Source organism: Hyperolius riggenbachi, chromosome 5, assembly GCF_040937935.1.
Source record: "Hyperolius riggenbachi isolate aHypRig1 chromosome 5, aHypRig1.pri, whole genome shotgun sequence".
NCBI lineage: Eukaryota > Metazoa > Chordata > Amphibia > Anura > Hyperoliidae > Hyperolius > Hyperolius riggenbachi.
The window spans coordinates 161,863,563-161,887,457 of NC_090650.1; the positions used below are offsets into that span (position 1 = coordinate 161,863,563).

Sequence of the window (23,895 nt, forward strand, 5' to 3'; positions counted from 1 at the left end):
AGTCACACAGGTGCAGTTAACAGGTATGTACGAAGTGGTATATCACACTGCGTGCACTCATGTAGTAGGTGGGTAGGCGCACTGAACACAACAGGTAGGTATATGCAGTGATGGGTATTACAAATATGCACCTGTCACACACACACGTACCGTGAACAGATACAGGGACTGGTGGTATTAAATATCACACTGCGTGCGCTTACATAGGTAGGTGGCTGCACTGGGAACAACAGGTAACAACTGGGAACAACAGTGTCACTGTGACAGTGACAGTGACATTGCGTGCACTCACATAGGTAGGTGGGTGCAATGTGAACAACAGTGATGGGTATTACAATGTGCACCTGTCACACACAAACAGGTACCAGACAGGCACAGTGACATTGTGTGCGCTCACGTAGGTAGGTGGGTGCACTGAAGTGAACAACAGGTAGGTATATGCAGTGATGGGTATTACAATGTGCACCTGTCACACACAGACAGGCACCGGACAGGCACAGTGACACTGTGTGCGTTCACATAGGTGGGTGGGTGCACTGTGAACAACAGGTAAGTATATGCAGTGATGGGCATTACAATGTGCAACTGTCACACACAGACAGGTATCGGACAGGCACAGTGACACTGCATGCGCTCACGTACGTAGGTGGGTGCACTGTGAACAACAGGTAGGTATATGCAGTGATGGGTATTATAATGTGCACCTGTCACACACAGACAGGTACCAGACAGGCACAATGACACTGCATGCGCTCACGTAGGTAGGTGGGTGCACTGAAGTGAACAACAGGTAGGTATATGCAGTGATGGGTATTATAATGTGCACCTGTCACACAGGCAGGTACCAGACAGGCACAGTGACACTGCGTGCGCTCACGTAGGTAGGTGGGTGCACTGTGAACAACAGGTAGGTATATGCAGTGATGGGTATTACAATGTGCACCTGTCACACACAGACAGGTACCAGACAGGCACAGTGACACTGCGTGTGCTTATGTAGGTAAGTGGGTGCACTGTGAACAACAGGTAGGTATATGCAGTGATGGGTATTATAATGTGCACCTGTCACACATAGACAGTTACCGGACAGGCACAGTGACACTGCATGCACTCACGTACGTAGGGGGTGCACTGTGGACAACAGGTAGGTATATGCAGTGATCGGTATTACAATGTGCACCTGGCACAGTGGTAATTACACCACCAAGGGGCCAAAGGCCAGCTGCGACTGACTAATAGGGCTGTGTATAATGCAAGGGGGCCACACACAACTAAAAAAAAAATAAATAATAGATCACAAGAACAAGATTAGCTCTCAAAAGAGCTGTTGAGGGGTGCTTTTTTAGCAATAAGAATCAGCAAGGCGCAAGCTAAGAAGCCTACAAGAGTCTAACTAAGCTTTCCCTATAGGTCACACGAGTGAGTGAAAAGCCTGACGCTGCCTGCCTTTTATAAGGGGGTGGGGGGCTCCAGGAGGGAGTGTAGCCTTATTGGCTACAATGTGCCTGCTGACTGTGATGTAGAGGGTCAAAGTTGACCCTAATGATGCACTATGGGGGTGAATCGAACTTCCGGAAAAGTTCCGAAGTTCGCCGGGGACCGTTCGGGCCATCTCTATTCATGCATTGCATTGCAAATCTCCAATAAATTGTACAGAGCAGTACAGATACAATTATATGCTTATGTTTGCTATTTGTGTGTAATCAAAAGCAACATATATGGAACTAAAGCCCACGTGGTAATACATGTCAACACAAAAGACGCACCAAGTGCAGAAAACTGCTACCATAAGGAGTATGCAAAACCATTGACGAAAGAAAGTAATTGGCTACAAGGTAATAAGAGAAAGTATTCATGAGCAGTGAATTGCTGCCATGAGGAGTCAAGGTGACTTTGAATGAGAGTGCTGAGAAGGGTGGAGGTCTTGCGAGTATGCATACAGGAATTATCTAATGGAAGGCTCTTAACTACATATTTGCTTTGATGAATTCAGGTGGCAGCCTTTACTAGACAGGCAATGTATAATCAGAATCAATTAATTTCACCAAATGCAACAACAGTGGTTGTACCTGGAGTTATTTTTGGCACATACAGGGTCGGTGATGTTACAGTATGGTAGAATATACAGTACTTAGGTACACACTATACATACAGTAGGCATATAAATTACAGGGGGGCGCCCATTGCTTAATTGCAATCTACCAGTAGATCACAGTCGTACTTGCTGGCTAGATCGCGATTGGACTTTTTAAAATAGTGCGCCAAAATAATTTGGGCACCTATGCCTGTTTATCTATACGGTGGGGGGACCTATGACTGGCTAACTTATACCGGGGGCACCTATGCCTGGCTACCTATACTGGGGGCACCCATACCTGGCTAACCTATACTGGGGCACCTATGTCTGGCTAACCTATACTGGGGCACCTATGTCAGGCTAACCCTATACTGGGAGAAGGAAAATCTGCTTGATAACGTGGTGGTAGGGAGATGGAATCTGCATCTGCCTTTGCCTGATTGTGCTTTGATGGGGGGAGGTTCTGTAGCTGCAAAACCATGCTGAGATTGGGGGGGGGAGGGGAGATATGCAAAGTTTAGCATTTTAAATGTTGGTAGATTTCTCGGGCTTAGTAATTTTCAATAAAAAACCAAAAACTGCGCTGATATTATTATTGGGTGTAACTCCTTTTGGTGGTGCGCTGCTGCATACAATATCGTCAATAAATCTCAAACAATAGCTGCGCACAAAGAACTTCAGCAGGCTGCGTTCCACACTCCAAGTGGTATATGTTACTCTTCCACTCAGGGTCAGATAAGTCACTCCACTTCAGTGAGACACCACCACCACACCCCAAGCAGTGGCCACTCACCGTTAAATGAGACCCTCAGTTAGATGGGTCCACAGCGCTTGTGGGGTCATCTGGCTGCCCCCTGCCGTTTTAGCTGGAAGATTCCCTCCTCACCACTTTCTGTGTCATCTGCTGGTCCTTTTCACCTCAAAAGACATATACCAAAGCTCCCATAGCGTAAAATTGTATAAAAGTTTTATTAATAAAAAGATTGCTCACTTACAAACATATCCAGTGTCATTCGCATAGAGTTTTTGTGGGCTCCACCCCAAACGCTGGCCACCGGGTTGGCTGTAGAGCGCTGTTTCTATCGCCCCTCTGGATATTAGTGAGACCGCGTGCACTTGACCGGTTTCGTCGCTCTAGGCGACTCCTCAGAAGTAAGTACTTCTGAGGAGTCGCCTAGAGCGACGAAACCGGTCAAGTGCACGCGGTCTCACTAATATCCAGAGGGGAGGAACGTGGACGCAGAGGGGAAGGCGATAGAAACAGCGCTCTACAGCCAACCCGGTGGCCAGCGTTTGGGGTGGAGCCCACAAAAACTCTATGCGAATGACACTGGATATGTTTGTAAGTGAGCAATCTTTTTATTAATAAAACTTTTATACAATTTTACGCTATGGGAGCTTTGGTATATGTCTTTTGAGGTGAAAAGGACCAGCAGATGACACAGAAAGTGGTGAGGAGGGAATCTTCCAGCTAAAACGGCAGGGGGCAGCCAGATGACCCCACAAGCGCTGTGGACCCATCTAACTGAGGGTCTCATTTAACGGTGAGTGGCCACTGCTTGGGGTGTGGTGGTGGTGTCTCACTGAAGTGGAGTGACTTATCTGACCCTGAGTGGAAGAGTAACATATACCACTTGGAGTGTGGAACGCAGCCTGCTGAAGTTCTTTGTGCGCAGCTATTGTTTGAGATTTAGTAATTTTCAAAGTAGCTTGCGAGTCAAAAAAGTGTGGGCACCCCTGCATTACACACACACTACATCAAGCATTAAAGAGCATAGAGCAAGGTAGAAAAGGGCCAGAGGGTGAAGCTTGTTGTTTCAGCGCACAGTGCAGAAACTAGGAAATTCATAGCAGCAATGTAGTGATAATGTAGGGTAATTTGCAGCTCTGGTGGTTGCCAGACCCACTATTACATATCCCTCCGAGTTGTGACATCTTGGAGGGGTAATAGTATTTAACACCACCGAGGAGTTTTGCAGCAGCAGGGAAAGCCTTCATTTCGCTCGTCCTGCACCCAACTGACCGGCGACGAGTACATACATACGCCCAAAGGGGTAGTCTGATTGCTATGTGAACGGGCAGCCGCATATACCGTGGCACTCAAATGCTCTCCATCAATATCAGTATGTCCTTGGTATGGAGAGAACAAAGAGAGGGGGTGAAAGAGAGTGAGTGAAAGAGAGAAAGAGCGAGATAAAGAAGAAGTAGAGAAAAAGAGACAGGAGAGAAAGAAGAGAGAAACAGAAGAAAAGAGAGAGACCCTAAGGGTTGCCGCGGGGAGCGGCTAGTTGCATAGTTAACTGTCCTTAGATTTAGCCCACGGCTTGCAGCCTAGAGGTGTCAATGGTAGGAAGGCCTAAAGTCCAGACGGCTTTCTAAGGGCCATGCTGGGCTGCAGGGATCCAGGGCTGGTTGATGGGCTGCAGAGATCCAGCAGATTGACAGATGTATCCTGATATCCTGGAGTCTGGCTGGGCAGCAGCAGACACTCTGGCAGCAGCGGAGGTGGGCATCCTGCTGGTGGGCCCAAGATAGCACAGCCGATGGCTTCCGGCATGGACTAAAGGCCTGGAGGCACGAGGCTTGCAGCATGGAAGGAGGCTTGGACAGGAGGCCTGGCGGCACACAGTTCTCGTCGAGCCAGTGGCAGGGATCCTTGGAGCGACACCGCTGAGTGTGAGGAGCGGGGGTAGTCCGGCTCTCCTCGGCTGTGTAAGGTGGCCCGTTTGCAATTGAGGTGGCCCAGCTTTCTAGCTTCCCTGGCAGCAGGAGTGGCTGCAGTGCCCTTACATGCTGGGGGGATGCAGATGAAGTCCTGGAACCAGGGGTGTCCTGGTCGGCAGTTCAGAGTGTGGTGATCCGCAGAGCAGCAGTCCAGACCACGTGGGTGGCAGCTGCCTACAGCCGCACACAGCTGATCCGAGTCCCACGTGATGGAGCTCCAGAGCCCGGAGCATGGCATGCTGTGGATCCCCAGAAAGGGGGAATCAGGAGGAACCCCTCCATCGGGTAATGATACACTGTAATGGAGAGTGATATAGTATAGATGGCACTATTATATCGCTGTATAATGAATGGAACTAGAGGGAGACATATGGGCCACAAATTCTTTGCGTCATTGTTGATATTAATATTTTGCATTTCATCTCAACATGTTATTGTGAGCTGTATACTTTCCTTAACTGCTTCCGGACCATGGTAATTGAAATCTATGCCATGCTTGTGGCTGCTTATACTTCCAAGGCATAGATTTCAATTACCGTGCTCGCACAGACATCGCTATGTCGGCAGAGCTCTGTCAGGAGTTGATTTCATTGGCTCCTTACCCCGTGTCACTGTGAGCTAATCTCATTGGCTCATATTGATCACAGGGTCAGGAGCCAATTAAAGCGGCTCCTGATCGGCTCACAGAGCTAGGGGCCTGTGGCAATAGGTGAGCAGCGTGACTGCAGTAAATAGCTGTAGTTCACAGCTTGGCGGTTTTCTCCGTGGAGAGAGGGGAGGTGGGGTCAGGTGCCATAAATCGAGTGATGCGGAATCTTCGGCACAGCTTCGCGGGACAAGGCTGCTCAGGTAACTATAACTTTTTTTTACTAGGAGGCTGCAGGATTTTGTAAAATACTCTGGAGATCCGCTTTAAGTGCTGCTCGGATACCATTTTTCACTATCTGGAACTAATTCGGATCCGGATACCCCTCTATCCGGATATCTGGATTAAAAATTTTCCAATCCGAATCGGATATCCGACCCCTGGTATCTGGGATATCCGGCCGGATTCGGATATCTAGATAGAAAAAACGGAAGTGCCCTTTAAATTGCTTTAAAAAGGGTGTTTAGGGTTAATGAGGCATGTATCATTATTATTTTGCAAAGGGGAACACTAATTGATGATGTGGGGACTTAAAGTCCCCCCCCCAAAAAAAATGGCGGTCAATTAACATCAGGCCTAGGTTCCAGACAGCGGTCGTGCAGCCCACACTGTGTCCGGAGTCCAAAGTGCAAAGTGCCACGTGCAAAGTGCCACATGCAAACACGTGCAAAGTGCCACGTGCAAACATGTGCAAAGTGCCACGTGCAAAGTACCATGTGCAAAGTGCAAAGTGCCAAATGCCACATGCAAACACGTGCAAAGTGGCAAGTGCGAAGTGCCACGTGCAAACACATGCAAAGTGCCACGCGCAAAGTGCCATGTGCAAAGTGCCACGTGCAAACACGTGCCAAGTGCAAAGTGCCACATGCAAAGTGCAAAGTGCCACGTGCAAAGTGCCACGTTCAAACAGCTACGTGAAAGACGCGCAAAGTGCCACGTGCAAACATGTGCAAAGTGCCACATGCAAAGTGCCATGTGCAAAGTGCCACGTGCAAAGTACCATGTGCAAAGTGCCACATGCAAGGTGCAAAGTGCATAGACGTGCAAAGTGCAAACAAGTGCAAAGTGTCATGTGCAAACATGTGCACAGTGCAAAGTGCCACATGCAAAGTGCCACGTGCAAAGTAGCACTTTGCACGTGTTTGCTCTTTGCACGTGTCACTTTTCACGTGTTTGCACGTGGCACTTTGCACGTGTTTGCATGTGGCACTTTGCACTTTGTACGTGGCACTTTGCACGTGTTTGCACTTTGCACATGGCACTTTGCACGCCTTTGCACATGGGACTTTTCACATGTTTGCACTTTGCACTTTTCACGTGTTTGCATTTTGCACGTGGCACTTTGCATGTGTTTGCACGTGGCACTGTGCACGTGTTTGCACGTGGCACTGTGCACGTGTTTGCACGTGGCACTGTGCACGTGTTTGCACGTGGCACTTTGCACGTGTTTGCACTTTGCACGTGTCTGCACGTGGCAGGTGTGTGCACAGCACACACACAGACACATTGGGCTTGATTCACAAAGCGGTGCTAACCTACTTAGCACGTCTAAAGTCTTTAGACGCGCTAACCAGGGTGCTAAGTAGGTTAGCACCGGATTTCTCAATCAGATCGCGCGCTAACATTGCGTGCGTAAAGTTTTACGCGCGCTAAGTCCCATAGGCTTTAATGGGCACTTCGCGCGGTGCGCCCTGCGCTCTGTGCAGTACGCGCGTAAAGTTTTACGCGCATAAAGTTTTGCGCGCGTAAAGTTTTATGCGCGAAAAGCTTGTTTAGACGTGCTAAGGGGGTTTTCACAGGCGTGCTAACAGTTAGCACCGCTTTGTGAATCAAGCCCATAGCAGCTGCAGCAAACACTCTAAATGTCACACTATGACATCAATCAAGCTAATGAACGATTTAACTATAGTGTAGTGATAGTGAAGGGGTTAATCACTAGTATTAATCAAGAATATCTTGGGGTACAGTCCTTTTTATTGTGAAGGATCAAAACACAGTCCTTTTACAGGGTAATCCACCTTACCCACCAACGCTTATTTGTAACTTTAGAAAAAGGACTATATATCAACTGATGCAATCTCAGAGAGGCAAAAGAACTATGAAAAAATATTTATTGACACGTATAGAAAAATATCAAAAAAGTACATAATTCTTCAATATCACAGTAATCGGTCTTGGACATATATAGAATTGATTTGAATCAACAAGCGGTTGTAGCTTTTATGGGTATTAAACTTCAAGGCTACGACACATGTTCGTTTCGGGCTTTTTTGTATAATTGTATATGCCCTTCATCAGGCCGTGATACCCAATTCTGTGTAGCTCAACCAAGGGGGAGAAGACCAATCAGGCACAAAGGCCAATTACTGGGGGCGTCTGAACTCACCAGACGCACAAAACCTTCCCAACGGCTGTGGATAGGAGCTGCAAGATGGGAACCCCAGCTCCTATCCACAGCCGTTGGGAAGGTTTTGTGCGTCTGGTGAGTTCAGACGCCCCCAGTAATTGGCCTTTGTGCCTGATTGGTCTTCTCCCCCTTGGTTGAGCTACACAGAATTGGGTATCACGGCCTGATGAAGGGCATATACAATTATACAAAAAAGCCCGAAACGAACATGTGTCGTAGCCTTGAAGTTTAATACCCATAAAAGCTACAACCGCTTGTTGATTCAAATCAATTCTATATATGTCCAAGACCGATTACTGTGATATTGAAGAATTATGTACTTTTTTGATATTTTTCTATACGTGTCAATAAATATTTTTTCATAGTTCTTTTGCCTCTCTGAGATTGCATCAGTTGATATATAGCCCTTTTTCTAAAGTTACAAATAGGGGTTAATCACTGAACAGTTTATCACTGTGTACAGCCCTTGGCACAGCAGCACTGCAACACACACTCTAACTGTCACACTATGAAACATCAATCAAGCTAATTAACTATTTAACTATAGAGTAGTGATAGTAGTGAAGGGGTTAATCAATGAACAGCTTTAGGTTTATAACTGTGTACAGCCCTTTGTAGGGCACCAGCACTGGAGCTTGTCTCTAAGTGTGCATTCAGCAAGCCAGGACGATCTGTCTCATCATGGCAGCCCTCCTTATTATACAGGAGGGCTGACCAGTGTTCCTTTCTGTGATTGGGTGCCAGGGCTTAGGCTGGGAGGCCTCTGATTGGCTCAATGAGGTCAAGTGGTGCCGGCCAGGGTTCCCCTCTGTGATTAGTTGCTAGCGCTTCTGCTGGGAGCCGTCTGATTGGTTTCAGGACGTCATCACCTTAGTTACTGTATTTCGGATCCGGATACCCGCATATATCCGCGGATATCCGGATTATGCGCCCAACTATCCGCAGATAGCTATCCGAAGTTTGGATATCCGGGTTACCCGGATATCTGGAATCCTGATGAGAAGCACTGTTGTTTATTCCTTCAGACAGAAATGAGGAACAGGTTTGAAGTCCTTCTTCCTCACATATTCTTTTTCGGTTCTACCCACAAATTTTCAGTCAGACTGAGACCAGGGTTTGCTGATGGCCACCCCAATACCTCAACTTTGTTGTCCTTAAGCCATTTCACCAGAAGTTTGAAGGACTTGAGGAACTGTCTCTATGTGGAAGACCCGTTTGAACATGACCTTCAACTTCCTTGAGATTGAGGAGTTACAGTACATCTGCATACTCTTTCTTCCTCTTCCTGCCATCTATCTTATGAAGTGTGCCACTCTCTCCTGCAGAAAAGCACTGTCAGAACTTGACGCTCCCACTCCCCTGCTTAAAGCTGAGATGTTCTTTAACCACTTCAGGACCAGAGGTTCTCAAACATTTTCTAACTCAATTGAAAATAACGTCAATCGATAGTGTCCCTTTAAACAAAATTAGGCAGGTAAAGAAATTAAATCAATATTTAGTAGATCCTCCTTTTGCAGTACAGCCTCTAAATGCTTCCTGTAGGTTCCAATGAGAGTCTGGATTCTGCTTGAAGGTATTTTGGACCATTGCTCTTTACAAAACATCTCTAGTTCATTCAGGTTTGATGGCCCTCAAGATCTGGGGACTGAGATGGCCATTCCAGAACGTTGTACTTGCTTCTCTGCATGAATACCTTAATGGATTTTGAGCAGTGTTTAGGGCCGTTGTTTTGTTGAAAGATCCAGCCCCAGAGCAGCTTCAGCTTTGTCACTGATTCCTGGACATTGGTCTCCAGAATCTGCTGATACGGAGTGGAATTCACGCGTCCCTTAACTTTGACAAGATTCCCAGTCCCTGCACTGGCCACACAGCATGATGGAAACACCTCCATATTTTACTGTAGGTAGCGGGTGTTTTTCTTCGATTGCTGTGTTTTTCCACCTTGCATAACACCCCTTGTTATGCCCAAATAACTCAGTTTTAGTTTCATCAGTGCACGGCACCTTATTCCAAAATGAAGCTGGCTACCTCAAGCGCATCTGTTTGTGCGGTGGTCGGAGAAAAGGTTTCCTCTGCATCACTCCCGCATACAGCATCTCCTTGTGTAAAGTGCGCCAAATTGAATGATGCACAGTGACTCCATCTACAGCAAGATGATGTTGTAGGTCTTTGGTGCTGGTCTGTGGGTTGCCTAACTGTTCTCATCAATCGTCGCTTCTGTTTATCCAAGATTTTTTTTGGTCTGCCACTTCGAGCATTAACTTGAACTGAGCCTGTGGTCTTCCATTTCAATATGTTCCTAACTGTGGAAACAGACAGCTGAAATCTCTGAGACAGCTTTCTGTATCCTTCCCCTAAACCATTATGGTGAACAATCTTTATCTTCAGGTCATTTGAGAGTTGTTTTAAGACCCCCATGTCAGAGAAAATTAAAAGAGGAGGGAAACTTACAATTGACCCACCCCCTTAAATACTCTCTCATAATTGGGTTCACCTGTGTATGTAGGTCAGGGGTCACTGAGCTTACCAAGCCAATTCGAGTTCCAATAATTAGTTCTAAAGATTTTAGGATCGATAACATGACAACAGTGCCCAAATTTATGCACCTGCCTAATTCTATTCAAACAATTATTGTGCACTTTCTGTAAATCCAATAAACTGTATTTCAGTTCTCAAATATCACGGTGTGTGTCTCCCTATATGATATATTTAACTGACTTTTTTTTATCGTAACAACCAATGATTTATACAGGAAAATAATGACAATTAACAAGGTTGCCCAAACTTTCGCATCCCACTGTATATATGATTTTTTTTTATAATAAATGTATGTAAGTGTAATTTTACTGTATGTAGGTGTAATTTTACTATTTTCCCACAAGATGTCCTCGCACATTATTTCCTATTAGTGTACTTTAAGTACACTAAACAGGAAGTATGTGGACATGTTACTCCGGAAGGTACAAATGATCGCTGCATCTCATTGATGCTGACGATCAATGACACGGGGACTTGGATTAATGAATGGGAACTGCGCTCCCATTAATTCATCTCCACCTAATGTGCGGCGGCGAGTACAGCTGCGGGAGCACTCGCGGGAGCGAGCGTCTGCCATCCACAGCCATTGACGATAATCAATGTGGCTGGGCAGGAGCTGAAGTCCTGCTCGACGTAGATATAATGTAGTGAACCACAAAAGTGGTTAATAATACTGTAATGCTATAGAAATACTACATCGTCATATTAACCTCCCTGGCGGTAAGCCCGTGCCGAGCACGGGCTATGCCGCCGGGAGGCACCGCTCAGGCCCCGCTGGGCCGATTTGCATAATTTTTCTTTTGCTGCACGCAGCTAGCACTTTGCTAGCTGCGTGCTGTGCCCAATTGCCGCCGCTACCCGCTGATCCGTCGCTATACGCGTTGCCGCAGCCGCTCCCCCCCCCCAGACCCCGTGCGCTGCCTGGCCAATCAGTGCCAGGCAGCGCTGTAGGGTGGATCGGAGTCCCCTTTGACGTCACGACGTCGATGACGTCATCCCGCCCCGTCGCCATGGCCAGGGGGAAGCCAGGGGGAAGCCCTCCAAGAGATCCCGTTCTTTGATCGGAGGGGCTAGGGGGATGCCGCTGAGCAGCGGCTATCATGTAGCGAGACTTCGTCTCGCTACATGAAGAAAAATAAAAAATTAAAAAAAAACGTATTTGCTGCCCCCTGGCGGATTTTGACAAACCGCCAGGAGGGTTAAATAATACTTAACCACCTCACTCCAAAGACAGTAATATTAAATAATATTTTACCCTTACTGCCAAGAGCCATTTTTACCTGTCAGCGTCCCATTCATTAAGCTATAATCAGCCTTTATCACTGCTTAGGACACCACAATTATCTATATCCTTTTATTTTCACCAGAAATTAGGCTTTTTGTGAGCGATACTTGTTTTCAGTAATTACATTTTCTATGCACCTTATAGGTAAAACTGAGGGGAAAATAAAAAATACACTATTTCTCCAATTCCATCTACTATAGTTTTAAAATAAAAACACATATACTTATCAATTTCCAGAGGTACCGATACAGCAGGCACTGAAGCAGCAGACAGAGGTGCGGAGGAAGGGCATACGGTCTTGAAAAAGCCCTAATTGAGGGGCGAAACGATCGTCAACCAACCTTCTCACCTCTGTCTGCTGCATCAGTGCCTGTTGTATCAGTACCTCTGGGAATCTTTAAGGTTATGTGTTTTATTATGCCTGGCTTTTAATGAAGATTACAATTAAAGTTGTGGAAATATTAACTGCATAAATGTGTTGCTACTGCAAACTTTTTCTCTTTGGATAATGTAATAAGGATCTTTGTTTAAACGGATGTTGCACCGTTTGAATGAGTGAACAGTTGTTATCAGGCATGTTTATTGGTGTGCACTCACTTTCTACCTCTGCTGTGGAATAGTTTTAAAATAAGCAACTCTACTATAGATAAAACATACACATTTTATTTGCCCATTTGTCCTGGCTATCACAACATTTCAATTATTTTCCTAGTATAATGTATGGTGACAATATATTATTTAACCACTTAAGCCCGAAGGGTTGAAATTTTTTTACATCCGAGCAACTTTCACCTCCCATTCATTTGCCAATAACTTTATCACTACTCATCACAATTAATTGATCTATATCTTGTTTTTTCCGCCACCAATTAGGCTTTCTGTGGGTGGTATATTTTGCTAAGAGCCACTTTACTGTAAATGCATTTTAACAGGAAGAATAAGAAAAAAATGGAAAAAATTCATTATTTCTCAGTTTTCAGCCATTATAGTTTTAAAATAATACATGCCTCCATAATTAAAACTCACGTATTGTATTTGCCCATATGCCCCGGGTATTTCACCGTTAAAATTATGTCCCTATCACAATGTATGGCGACAATATTTTATTTGGAAATAAAGGTGCATTTTTTCCGTTTTGCGTCCATCACTGTTTAGAAGCCCATAATTTATTAAATCATATTGATATACTCCTTTGACATGAATATTTAAAAAGTTCAGACCCTTAGGTAACTATTTAAGTTTTTTTTTTATTATTATTGTAATTTTTTTTTTTTTTTTTTTATTTAAACTTGTATGTGGGTATTTTTTGGTGTGGGAGGTAAACAGGGTTTTTTTTAATATATTTATAGGTTAATTCTTAAAACTTTTTTTTTGTAGGTGTAATTTGCCATTTGGCCACAAGATGGCCAGAATCAAAAAGTCCTGGGAGCGATCGATCTCGCTCCCAGGCAGAAGAAAGGAGACCAGAGCTCAGAAAAGCCGCAGCGTCTGAAGAGACGCTGTCGGCTTTTCTCCGGGGGGGGTCCGATCAGCGAAAGGGATTTATAATCCCTTTCACTGATCGGTGGACTAGCGGCCAGCAGCGGGGGCGCGCACGGGGGGGCCCGCGGGCGCGCGCGCGACCCGCGGGAGTGCGCGCAGCCCAACTGGACGAGAAATCTCGTCCAGTTGGGCTTAAGTGGTTAAAAATAAATGTGTATGTTTTCAGTTTTGTGATTTTTGTACCCTATCAATAATTACAAGCCCTTATTTGCATAAATAACCGTAATATACCCTCATGACATACACATTAAAAAAGCCGAGTTCCAAAGGTAGCTATTTATGTACATTTTTTTAAAAAACCTTTCTTTTTTACAAGTGTCTTCTTTTGGTATCTACGGGTGAGGACGGGGGGGGATGGGGTTAATAAGTATAGAGGGGATGTATACTGTAATGAATTTTAGTATCATTTTTTATTTTATCTACTAGATGTGTTTGCAGGATTAAGTGTGCTGTTTTTTCTCTATATCTAACTTTAATTTTATTGAATGAACATGGCTCCTGATTGTTGCCGTGTTTATTCATTCACAGGCACTTTGATTGGCTTCGGGAACACATGTTCCCATTCACCAATGTCTCCACTTTAAGGTCTCGCCAATCCCTCCACTTTAAAGGAAATATCCAAGGACCTGAAAAAAAACTAATTCCACTTACCCGGGGCTTCCTTCAGCCCATGGCAGCCGTCCTGTGCCCTCGCCGCAGCTCCGGTGCCTCCCGTTGCCCCGCGCTGCAGAAGCCGACCTGACAAGGTCGGCTTCCTGGTCGGCCTCTTCTGCGCTCCACGGCGGGTCACGTGGCGGCGAGGGCACAGGACGGCTGCCAGGGGCTGGAGGAAGCCCTGGGTAAGTGGAATTTGTTTTTTTCAGGAGCTTGGACCTTCACTTTAAGTTTCGCTGTGAACTAGTGCACCCACTACAAGATACCAGGACGCGCCTGTACGTCCTGTTTGCAGGCAGAGGCACATACTAAATACATATGTCCAGTTTGTGTGAAGAGGTTAATAATATTTGAACAACGGAGCTGAAGGAAGGAAGAAAGGCTTGTTTATAAACCAGCAATAATTTAATACAAAGCGCTTACCTCGCCCACCATTTTAACATCATCTCTTCCATACCAGTCAGGCTCATAAACTTCATGAAGAGATTCTGTGAGCTTCAAAGATGCCTCCTGCATTCCTAAAATGTATAAAATAAACATGAATAGGATCATGTGTACCCCTGACTGTTTCCCTGTAGCCTACTGCATTACACAGCTCTGCAGAGATAGGGCAAAAAGATTTTTTGTTCATGACACTCATTGAACACACTATAGTGTATGATGGTGAAAAAAAGTTGTATCTTTTTAAGGTTAGTGCATAATAGAATCTTTTTAACCTTTTGCCTTTTTTTTACATGCACTGTGGCACCACATTGTTTTAAGTTAAGCCTCTTAAAGAGACTCTGAAGTCTCGCTAAAATGCTGTTTTTACTTAAAGTCAACCTCCAGACTAAAAATCTACTCAGCAGCACTGAAAAGGCTTGGTGTTTTTTTTAACAGTTTCACAGCATCAGAACTTTGTTTTTCTTACCCAAGTCTCATTTTTAGCTGCACATAAGAAAACTGCCGGGTCATTTTTCCCCTGATGCTGTGCAAAGCATGATGGGATTTCTGATGATGTTGTTCTCGTTCCGCTGTTTTAGAGCAAATTTGTTTTATTTTCATTTCGAATTTGAGATTTGAAGCCGAGCGCTCGCAGCTGGGAGGGGTGATCAGGACACAGTTGGAACTGTGTCTCATGCTCCCTGTCACCTCCTTTCAACCAAAAAGATGGCTGCCCCCATGAAAAAGATGGCTACCGTCATGAAATCACAAACATTTGCCTGTTCTTTTAAAACAGGGTAGATAAGACATTATATTGGAAGCAGGAAATTTGGGCGCATGAGGCAGGTGGACAAAAAGGGTGCCACCATTGACTCCCATATTAAATATAGTTTAACAGGCGCCAAACAGGAAAAAAGGGTGCCCATGATAATTTTCAAACTGCATTCGTGAAAATTAATGTAATTAAAGGGTTAGGGATAGGTAGAGGGAGGGTTCTGTGTGAGAATAGGGTTAGGTTTAGTTGTAGTAAAATGTTAGTAATATTTACTAATGTTTTACTACAGTTATAACGAACGTACTTGTATTTTTTATGATTAGATTTTTTGAAATATGTGAATTAAGTTTTAATGTGTACTAAATGACTTTTTAAAGTTTATCAATTTTATAATAAAAATTGTTACAAAATATAATTTAGAAACTTTATAGTAGTATAAAATGTAAAGATATGTTTTTGGATCCTGATCTGGTTAAATCATAAAAAAAAATAACAAACAGTACTCAAACATCGTTTATGTAAAATCCGTTTTAAATCATAATAATTATAATCAGCATTGTGAAAATACAAACGTTATTGTAGTTTTTGTAATTTGCAATCATGCAGCAGCCGTTTCTGTCAATATTGTCAGATCTGACAAGATTAGCTGCATGCTTGTTTCTGCTGTTATTTAGACACTTCTTCAGCCAAACAGATCAGCACAGCTGCTAGGCAACTGGTAATGTTTAAAAGGAAACAATTCTGGCAATCTTCATATCACTCTCACATCTGGATCACTTTAAGCGTGCTTCCCCAAGCAGGCTATAATGAAGAGCAGGCACAGGTAGCATTTTCTAATTTTCCTGTTCTGGGTGTTGGATTGGTTCTCCTCTTCCTACACTGAACTGCGCTGTAATGCTCACATCCTCATCTGCATCCTGATCACATGATATGATAGAGTCTCTACCACCACCGAGCAGTGCTGCCATGCTGACATCATCTTCTGGGTCCCAATCACATTATATCATGTGACCGGGACCCAGAAGAGGATGACGGCATGACAGCACATTACAGTGGAGGAAGAGGAGAGCCGATCCAGTGTCCCGCACAGGTAAATATGCTCCCTGCGCCTACTCTGTATTAGGTGGCCTAAGTTTAGCTGGCTGCAGCTGCCCTGCTAAGAGTTTCTAAAAAGAAAAGAGGGAACAATGTACTATACAGCTTGTGAATGTACTCTACCGTATTAGATTTTTTTGTATCTTATATGATAATTAGCATGGTGACATCAACAGTGAATCCCTTCCCAGACTTCTTATGCACCAAAAGTAGTTGGGGTTGATTTATCTATTTGGAGGAAGATGGCTGTTTCCCCTTAAATCATACAGTCACTGGGATTGGAGAAAAAAAGCAAAAGATTAATTTAAAAAGAAGGCAATAGTACCACTGGATTCATGAATTTACATTTGAAAACACTAAAGCTGGGTTCACACTGGGCATTAAAACAGGTTCACAAGGAGGGAAACATTTGCATTGTGCAGTATACATGCAAGGCAACACATGCAGTGAAGCATACAATTAATGAATAGAATGCTTCACTGCAACTGTGCACTGTATCAGATACTGCACAGCACACTTTGTAGTATGCCAATGGATCTGCTGCATCGTACTGTTAATGCGTCAATGCGAAAATGCCATTGTAATATATAGTTATTGCAATGCATCAATTATATTGTCCTGTGCAATACAATGCAATGTCCCAGTGTGACTGTAGCCTCAAAGCAAATCTGGAGTAATAAAAAAAGCTAAATACTTACAGTTAGGTCCATAAATATTTGGACAGAGACAACTGCTTTCTAATTTTGGATCTGTACTTTACCACAATGAATTTTAAATGAAACAGTTGATGTGCAGACTTAGAACTTTAATTCAGTGGGGCGAACAAAATGTTTGCATGAGGCAACTGGGGTGTGGCTTCCACTGGGACAGAGATGGACACACACTAGCTGAACTCCTGCCGCAGTGCTTATAAACTGGACCAAAGTAAGCACTAAATACCGCAACCTGACCCCATAATGGAGGAGGAATTGGTACTGGAGATGGACATCTCGAAGAAAAGGAATAAAGGGCCGTCTCAGTCACAGGAAGTGACAGACTTCTTCCTTGAGTGGTTGCAGAGATCCAGGCATCAGGCCTTAGATGCCACTGATCCCTTCTTCACACTAGCGATAAATGCAGGGTTCCACGCAGAGATACTGATCCAGCAAGGGGACCAAGATGAGAGGATGGCGGGCCAGCGAGTATGCTCTTCACCCACTGACAGTCCAGCTAAAGCCAGGCCTAGACTTGGTTTACCCACGGATGATGGAGATGAGTTAAACCCAGACAATCACTCTGCACTACTCTCTGGCAGTCTATTTTCCTCATTGGAGGTTTTCCCTGCCTCTGACACAGTGGCCACACAATCATACATAAAGGACATGGGGGTTGATTCACTAAATGTAGCATGTGGCCTCAGGTGGGCGTGGCCTCAGGTGCGGCGGCAGCAGAGACGCAGATGGGAGAGAGCGGCCGAGGATTTTACACTTTGATATGCGCATGATCTTTTTACACTTGTGAGTGCAATTTTATCTTTTTATATGTCTTAATAAAACGGAGTTATGCTATGGAGGCATTTGTTCTGAGTTTTTAAGGAAGGAAAAAACTGGTGGAAAGCGGAAGTCCGTATGGCGGTATCTGAATGACACCCAAGCGCTTTTGCTGATCTGGAAACAGTCAGCCTTTGAATCTGGTGAGCGTTTGGATGTTCTGTGTTGGTGGTGTGTATACGGACACAGTGTGCTGGCACAGAGGTGCTCACTGGTGGAGGGTGTCACTCGATAGCATTGCCTTAACTGGATTACACTATGTGCTTTCTTCTTGTACTGTTTGAGTCCAATATAGAGTGAAGCTGATGAGGAGAGCTAATGCCTGGATCTGTAATAAGCGTGATTGCTGATATTCTGCTATCAGCCATTGGACATCGGTGAGAGTATAACTACTAACTGTGGAACTGTGTGTTATCTGAAAACCTGGAATTCAGTGGGGATTATATGCTGGACTCTAGAGCAGATTGTGCAGAAAAGGGAAAATTGGACTGTGTTCAATCTAATATCAGTTGCATGATTGTTATATGATACTGTATTCTATATATTTTGCTGAAGTACTGAGGAAGGGTACATTGAGCCATAATCCCAGTTGTTCCCACGCAGTTGGAGCGCTGTACACATTATAATATATTACATATACTGTATATCTGTGCCACATAGTGGGAGCGCTGTACGCACACAAAAAAAGACTAAATGTAGCATGCTGTAGCAGCGCGAGTTAAATGAACTTACATGCCCTAATGTTAGCAGCACAACTTAATTACAGAGTGGGTACACTATGGGCTTGATTTACTAATCAAGCAGCACAGCTTAATGACAGCAGGGAGTGCTATAATCCCCTGCGCACACTATGCAGCCATAGCGTGCGCAGTTAAATTACGCTGGGCTCAGATAGTTTAAAGGGCGCTTCAGTACCCCTAACGAACTCTCCACTAAACCCGCTCAGAGCCTGGTAATTCCTTATAATAATAATTCCTTTTTTTTATATAGCTCTTTTCTCCTGTCGGACTCAACGCACTCAGTAGGCAGTAGCAATGTTAGGGAGTCTTGCCCAAAGAACTCCTTACTGAATAGGTGCTGGCTTACTGAGTAGGAGGAGCCGAGATTTGAACCCAGGTCTCGTACGTCAGAGGCAGAGCCCTTAACCGTAGGTCCAGTAGCTTCAATAGCTTCAAAGTACGATATTCCTGCACTTTGATTGGCCCAATAGCCAGACTGCCTTTAATCTATCTGAGCCCAGCATAATTTAACTGCTCATGCTATGGCTGCACAGCATGCGCAGGGGATTATAACACTCCCTGCTGTCATTAAGCTTAGTGAATCAAGCCCTACGTGCGTTACAGGCTGCGTAGTGTGCGCTCAGTAGCAACGGCCGCTCCTTGTGAAATCCTGTGTGATAATGACGGCCGCAACTACATTAATGAATTAATGTAATTAAGTTGTGCTTCTAACATTAGGGCGCGTAAGGTCATTTAACTCGTGCTGCAGCATCGCACTACATTTAGTGAATCAACCCCATTTGCTCACGTTTAAATTGTCTTTAATGGCTGATATTTCTAATTTAACATCTGAAATGAAGGGTTAAGAGGACAGAGGACAAGCTAGTTGAACTAACCAGGTAACACAGCATCATGGTGGACACTTCTGCTGCTTATAATGCTGACATAGTGTGGTTAAAGGCTAAAGCTGCAGACCTTGAAGACAGAGGATGTAACAATATTAAATTTAGGGGCATCCATAAGCAAGTTCAACCATCTGAACTCAAACATTTTTTATAAAACTTAGCTAAATCTGTTCTCCCAGATACTGCGGATATTGAACTCATGATTGCCCGGGTGTATCGTCTGCCTAGGCCACCGCATCTAGCTGACTCAGGACTCAGAGACATCCTGACTAGAGATGTCCCCAACATCAACATTTTGGATTCCCAAACGTTGAACTCGAACTTCCGTAATAAGTTTGAGTTCGCAGGAATCTGCCAAACTGGCAAACTGCCATACACTTCTATGGGCGAGCGAATTTTAAAACCTCCAAAGACTGTTTCTGGCCACAAAAGTGATGGAAAACTTGTTTCAAAGGGTCTAACACCTGGACTGTGGCATGCTGGAGGGGGATCCATGCCAAAAGTACTACCAAAAAAAATACGGAGTTCACGCAGAGTCTGGTTTTAATCCCTAAAGGGCAAAATCGCAGTACATTCCTCAATTGGTAGAATAAAGGGCTGCTTTTAAATGTCCAGAGTTGTAATGCAAGGGTTATGCCTACTTCACACTGACAGACCAATCGCTGTGTTTACTGAGAACAGGTCTGTATGGCCCTTAGGTGTGTGTGGTGCTGCATACGCGCTCAACTGAACGGACCAGCGTGGCCCGTCAGACCAGAGGCCTGAAGTTAATTATGGATCTTTATGATGATGGTAGCAAGTGCTCAGTGTACAGCCTAATTTTTTTTTGGGGGGGGGGGGGGGGCATTTGTGAATTCCACCATGCTAACTAGTTACGCGACCAAGCAGCCAAGCGACCAAGCAGCCAAGCGCTTTTTGTGTAACAGGGCTGTAAGGCCCTTACGTGTTTGGGTGCTGCATGCACGCTCAACTGAAGCAGACAGGCTCCGTCTACACCATATTTTTTGTGTTTTTTCAGCCTATTTGGCAAAGTTATTTATAAAACAAAATTTCAAAGTAAATTATTAAAAAGTTATTTATAAAAGATTGACAAATACAAACTTATTTATACAAAAATTCAATTTTTTTTGCAAAAATCTCAATGACATTTTTTTAAAAAATGTGACGTTAGCAAGTGGCAGGCTGGCAGCAGGCCTGCCTGCCATTCGTAGTGGTGTCACCAACTCCAATGCAGAGCCACGCAGAAGAGGCTTGCCAGTGAGAGTCAGCAGGTGGCAGGCTGACAGCAAGCCTGCCTGCCATTCATAGTAGTGTCACCAACTCCAATTTAATTAAATTAATTTAATTTGTGGCTTTGAGTTTGTGTGCTGCTTTTATTCATGTGTGCATCCCATTGGTGCTTTGCGATCAGGTGCCCTCGCAAAACAGTTATGGGTGTTAGACTTCCAACAACTCTTTTGGCAGAGGTTGCAGATGGCATTGCTGCTATCAAAGGCAGACACACAAAAAAAATTCCATGGTGAGCTTTGGAATGACGGCATTCTGGTGGTGGCAACCACAGTCGTTGAAGTCTGTGTTGGCTGGCTGACCCCAGGTGCCGATACATGCTGTCGGACAGTGCCACTAGCTCCTTGCGAAGAGCTCACCCTGCTACTTATAACTCGTCTCCTCCTCCTCTCTGTCTACCCATCTGAACTGTCCCCCTGTTCTTCATCTCCTCTTGCGGGCACCCACGTGACATCCATGAACGTATCATAATCAGCTGCTTCACTTGTCTCAGACACCTTCAAATAGGCACCAACAACAGGTACTACATCATCATCATCATCATCCTTTAACCTTACGTCCACGTGTGTACGGACGCCTGACTATGACATGGTGTGATATCCTTATCGCTTTCATTTTCTGCCAATAATCGCTGTGCATCACTAAATTTATCACACAGATGTGTGAATAACCCCTCTGACATATCAAGTGGAGCGGTTCTTGTGCTAGTGGTGGTTTTGGCTGCCATGCAAGTGGTGGTAAGTTGTTGTGGGGTGCCCGAATCAGAGTAGGAAGATGGTGTGTCAAGGTTCCGTGCGGAAGCTGTAGAAGATGGGGTGTTCTGTGTAAGCCAGTCAACTAATTCCTCTGCATTTTGGGTGTTGATGGTACGTGCCCTATGAACACTGGGCATTCTTTCAGGGCTGCAGGAAATCACAGCAACATGACCTCGAGGACCCTTGCGGGGTGGCCTGCCTCTGCCTGTCATTTTCTATTATTTGGGGTACTGTTCCTGCAACAAGTGAAAAGTAATGCACTGGAGGTGCTACTATGCCTGCAACTGAATGTGGCAACAACAATAGCAGTAGTCGGCACAGCTCTAGGTATCAGTGGGCTATGTAGTGTCACGCACAGAGATATACAATAGTTCAAACACAATACAGTGATAACTGAGGTACTGGAGTAGTACTCTTGTGTCTAATGTGGCACACAGTTATCGTAGCGGGCACAGCTCCGGATGTCAGTGGGCTGTGTAGTATCAGAAACAGAGATATTTATTTATTTAAGTATTTATATAGCGCCAAAATTTTATGCAGCGCTGTAGAGTGTATTGTCATGTCAATTAACTATCCCTCAGAGGGGATCACAATCTAGTCCCTACCATAGTCCTATGTATGTATCTTGTAGTGCATGTATCATAGTCTAGGGCCAATTTAGGGGGAAGCCCACGCAGACACGGGGATGAACATACAAACTCCTTGCAGATGTTGACCTGTCTGGGATTCAAACTGGGGTCCCAGCGCTGCAGGGCGAGAGCGCTAACTACTACGCCACCACGCTGCCTATGATATGCAATAGTTCCAACACAATACAGTGATAACTGAGGCACTGGAGTAGTACTCTGCTTGAGTCTAATGTAGCGCACAATTATAGTAGTGGGCACAGCTATGGGTGTCAGTGGGCTGTGTAGTATCAGACACAGACATATGCAATAGTTCAAACACAATACAGTGATAACAGAGGCACTGGAGTACTACGTGGAACACAATTACAGTAATGGGCAATGGGCACAGCTCTGGGTGTCACTGGGCTGTGTAGTATTAGACACAAAAAGTAGTAGGGGTTTCTCAGCACCCTAGAGAAAACGATACAGGAGACAAAAAACAGGGGCCCAAAATCACAATATGTTTTCATGTACAGGATATCAACAGGTAAGGTAATTGTACTACTCACAAAGGCGGGTTGCAGAGGGGCAACCGACCACAAGAAGCAGGTGGAGACAACAAACTCGACTCCACTCGGGGTGGTTTAGACGGACCTGAGTGTGGTCGCTCTCCTTCGTAAAAGTGACAGATTATTGTTGTGGTTTAAACCATGTGTAGACTTGTCTAGTCCCCTCCAACAGGGTATTTTGGGGGTACGTAAAGCACAATCTGCATAAAGAGGCACCCCAGTGTGAATAAAATTGGATTAAAAACAAGATAAAATTTAAAAAAAATGAAGTGGCTTACCTCAATGACGAGATCTTTGTATAGACAAATAAATATTTATTTAGCACAGGCAACGAGTTTCACGGTTCTAAGCCAGCTTTCTCAGGCCAATAACAGTGCCTTAACCACTTAAGGACCACAGGCTTAAACCCCCCCTAGTGACCAGGCCATTGTTTACAATTCAGACCACTGCAGCTATAACAGTTTATTGCTCGGTAATACAACTTACCACCCAAACAAATTTTCCCTCCTTTTCTTCTCACTAATACAGCTTTCTTTTGGTGCTATTTGATTGCTGCTGCGATTTTTAGTTTTTATTATATTCATCAAAAAAGACAGGAATTTTATCAAAAAAATGATATTTTTAACTTTCTGTGGTAAATTTTTTCAAATAAAGTAGCATTTCTATACAAGTTTTTGTCCAAATTCATTGTGCTACATGTCTTTGATAAAAAAAAAAAAATCCAATAAATGTATATTTATTGGTTTGGGTAAAAGTTATAGCGTTTACAAACTATGGTACAAAAAGTGTATTATAATGTTACTATTGGGTAGATCATATCCCAACAGCCTGCTGGCACTGCTAATTGGCCGGCGGGCTGATGATGGAGACCAGCCACAGATCGCCCACAATACAGTGCTCCAGGACCTTATGCCGATCGGCGTTAGGCAGTCCTGGGGCTGCCACTCCCATCGGTGTGACGCGGTCGGCAATAGGTTAAAACAGCAATTTACAATACTTACTATATATATTCTTTTTTTGAGAACAGCATGCATAATGAAACATATATGTGTGCACAAAGACAGCACTGTGTGTACACCTTATGTGGGACACCCGCTCATGTTCATATATGTATGCAATTAATGTCATGCACATGATCAATTGTATTCCAGCACTGCGTAATATCTTGGCGCTTTATAAATTAAATACATAATAATAATAATTTGCAATTCGTTTACTGAATAATTTTGTAATTATCTGTTTCATTATGCATGCTGCTCTCAAAAAAAGAACGTATATAGTAAATATTGTAAATTGCTGTTCTAAGGTACTGTTATTGGCCTGAGGAAGTGGGCTTAGACCCGTGAAACGCGTTGCC

General features: G+C 44.3%; 1 protein-coding gene across 5 annotated transcripts in view; it reads right to left on the minus strand.

The window, feature by feature from the left end:
* AMPH (amphiphysin) overlaps positions 1-23,895 on the minus strand; it is a 1,183,179-nt gene that overhangs the window by 956,342 nt on the left and 202,942 nt on the right. For 4 of the 5 annotated variants that reach the window (XM_068236417.1, XM_068236420.1, XM_068236419.1 and 1 more), the window contains exon 4: positions 14,297-14,391. The exons of the other annotated variant lie outside the window; for it this stretch is intronic. In XM_068236417.1, the coding sequence (XP_068092518.1) occupies positions 14,297-14,391 (95 nt within the window). The remainder of the gene's footprint in view (positions 1-14,296; positions 14,392-23,895) is intronic. 5 annotated transcript variants of the gene reach the window in all.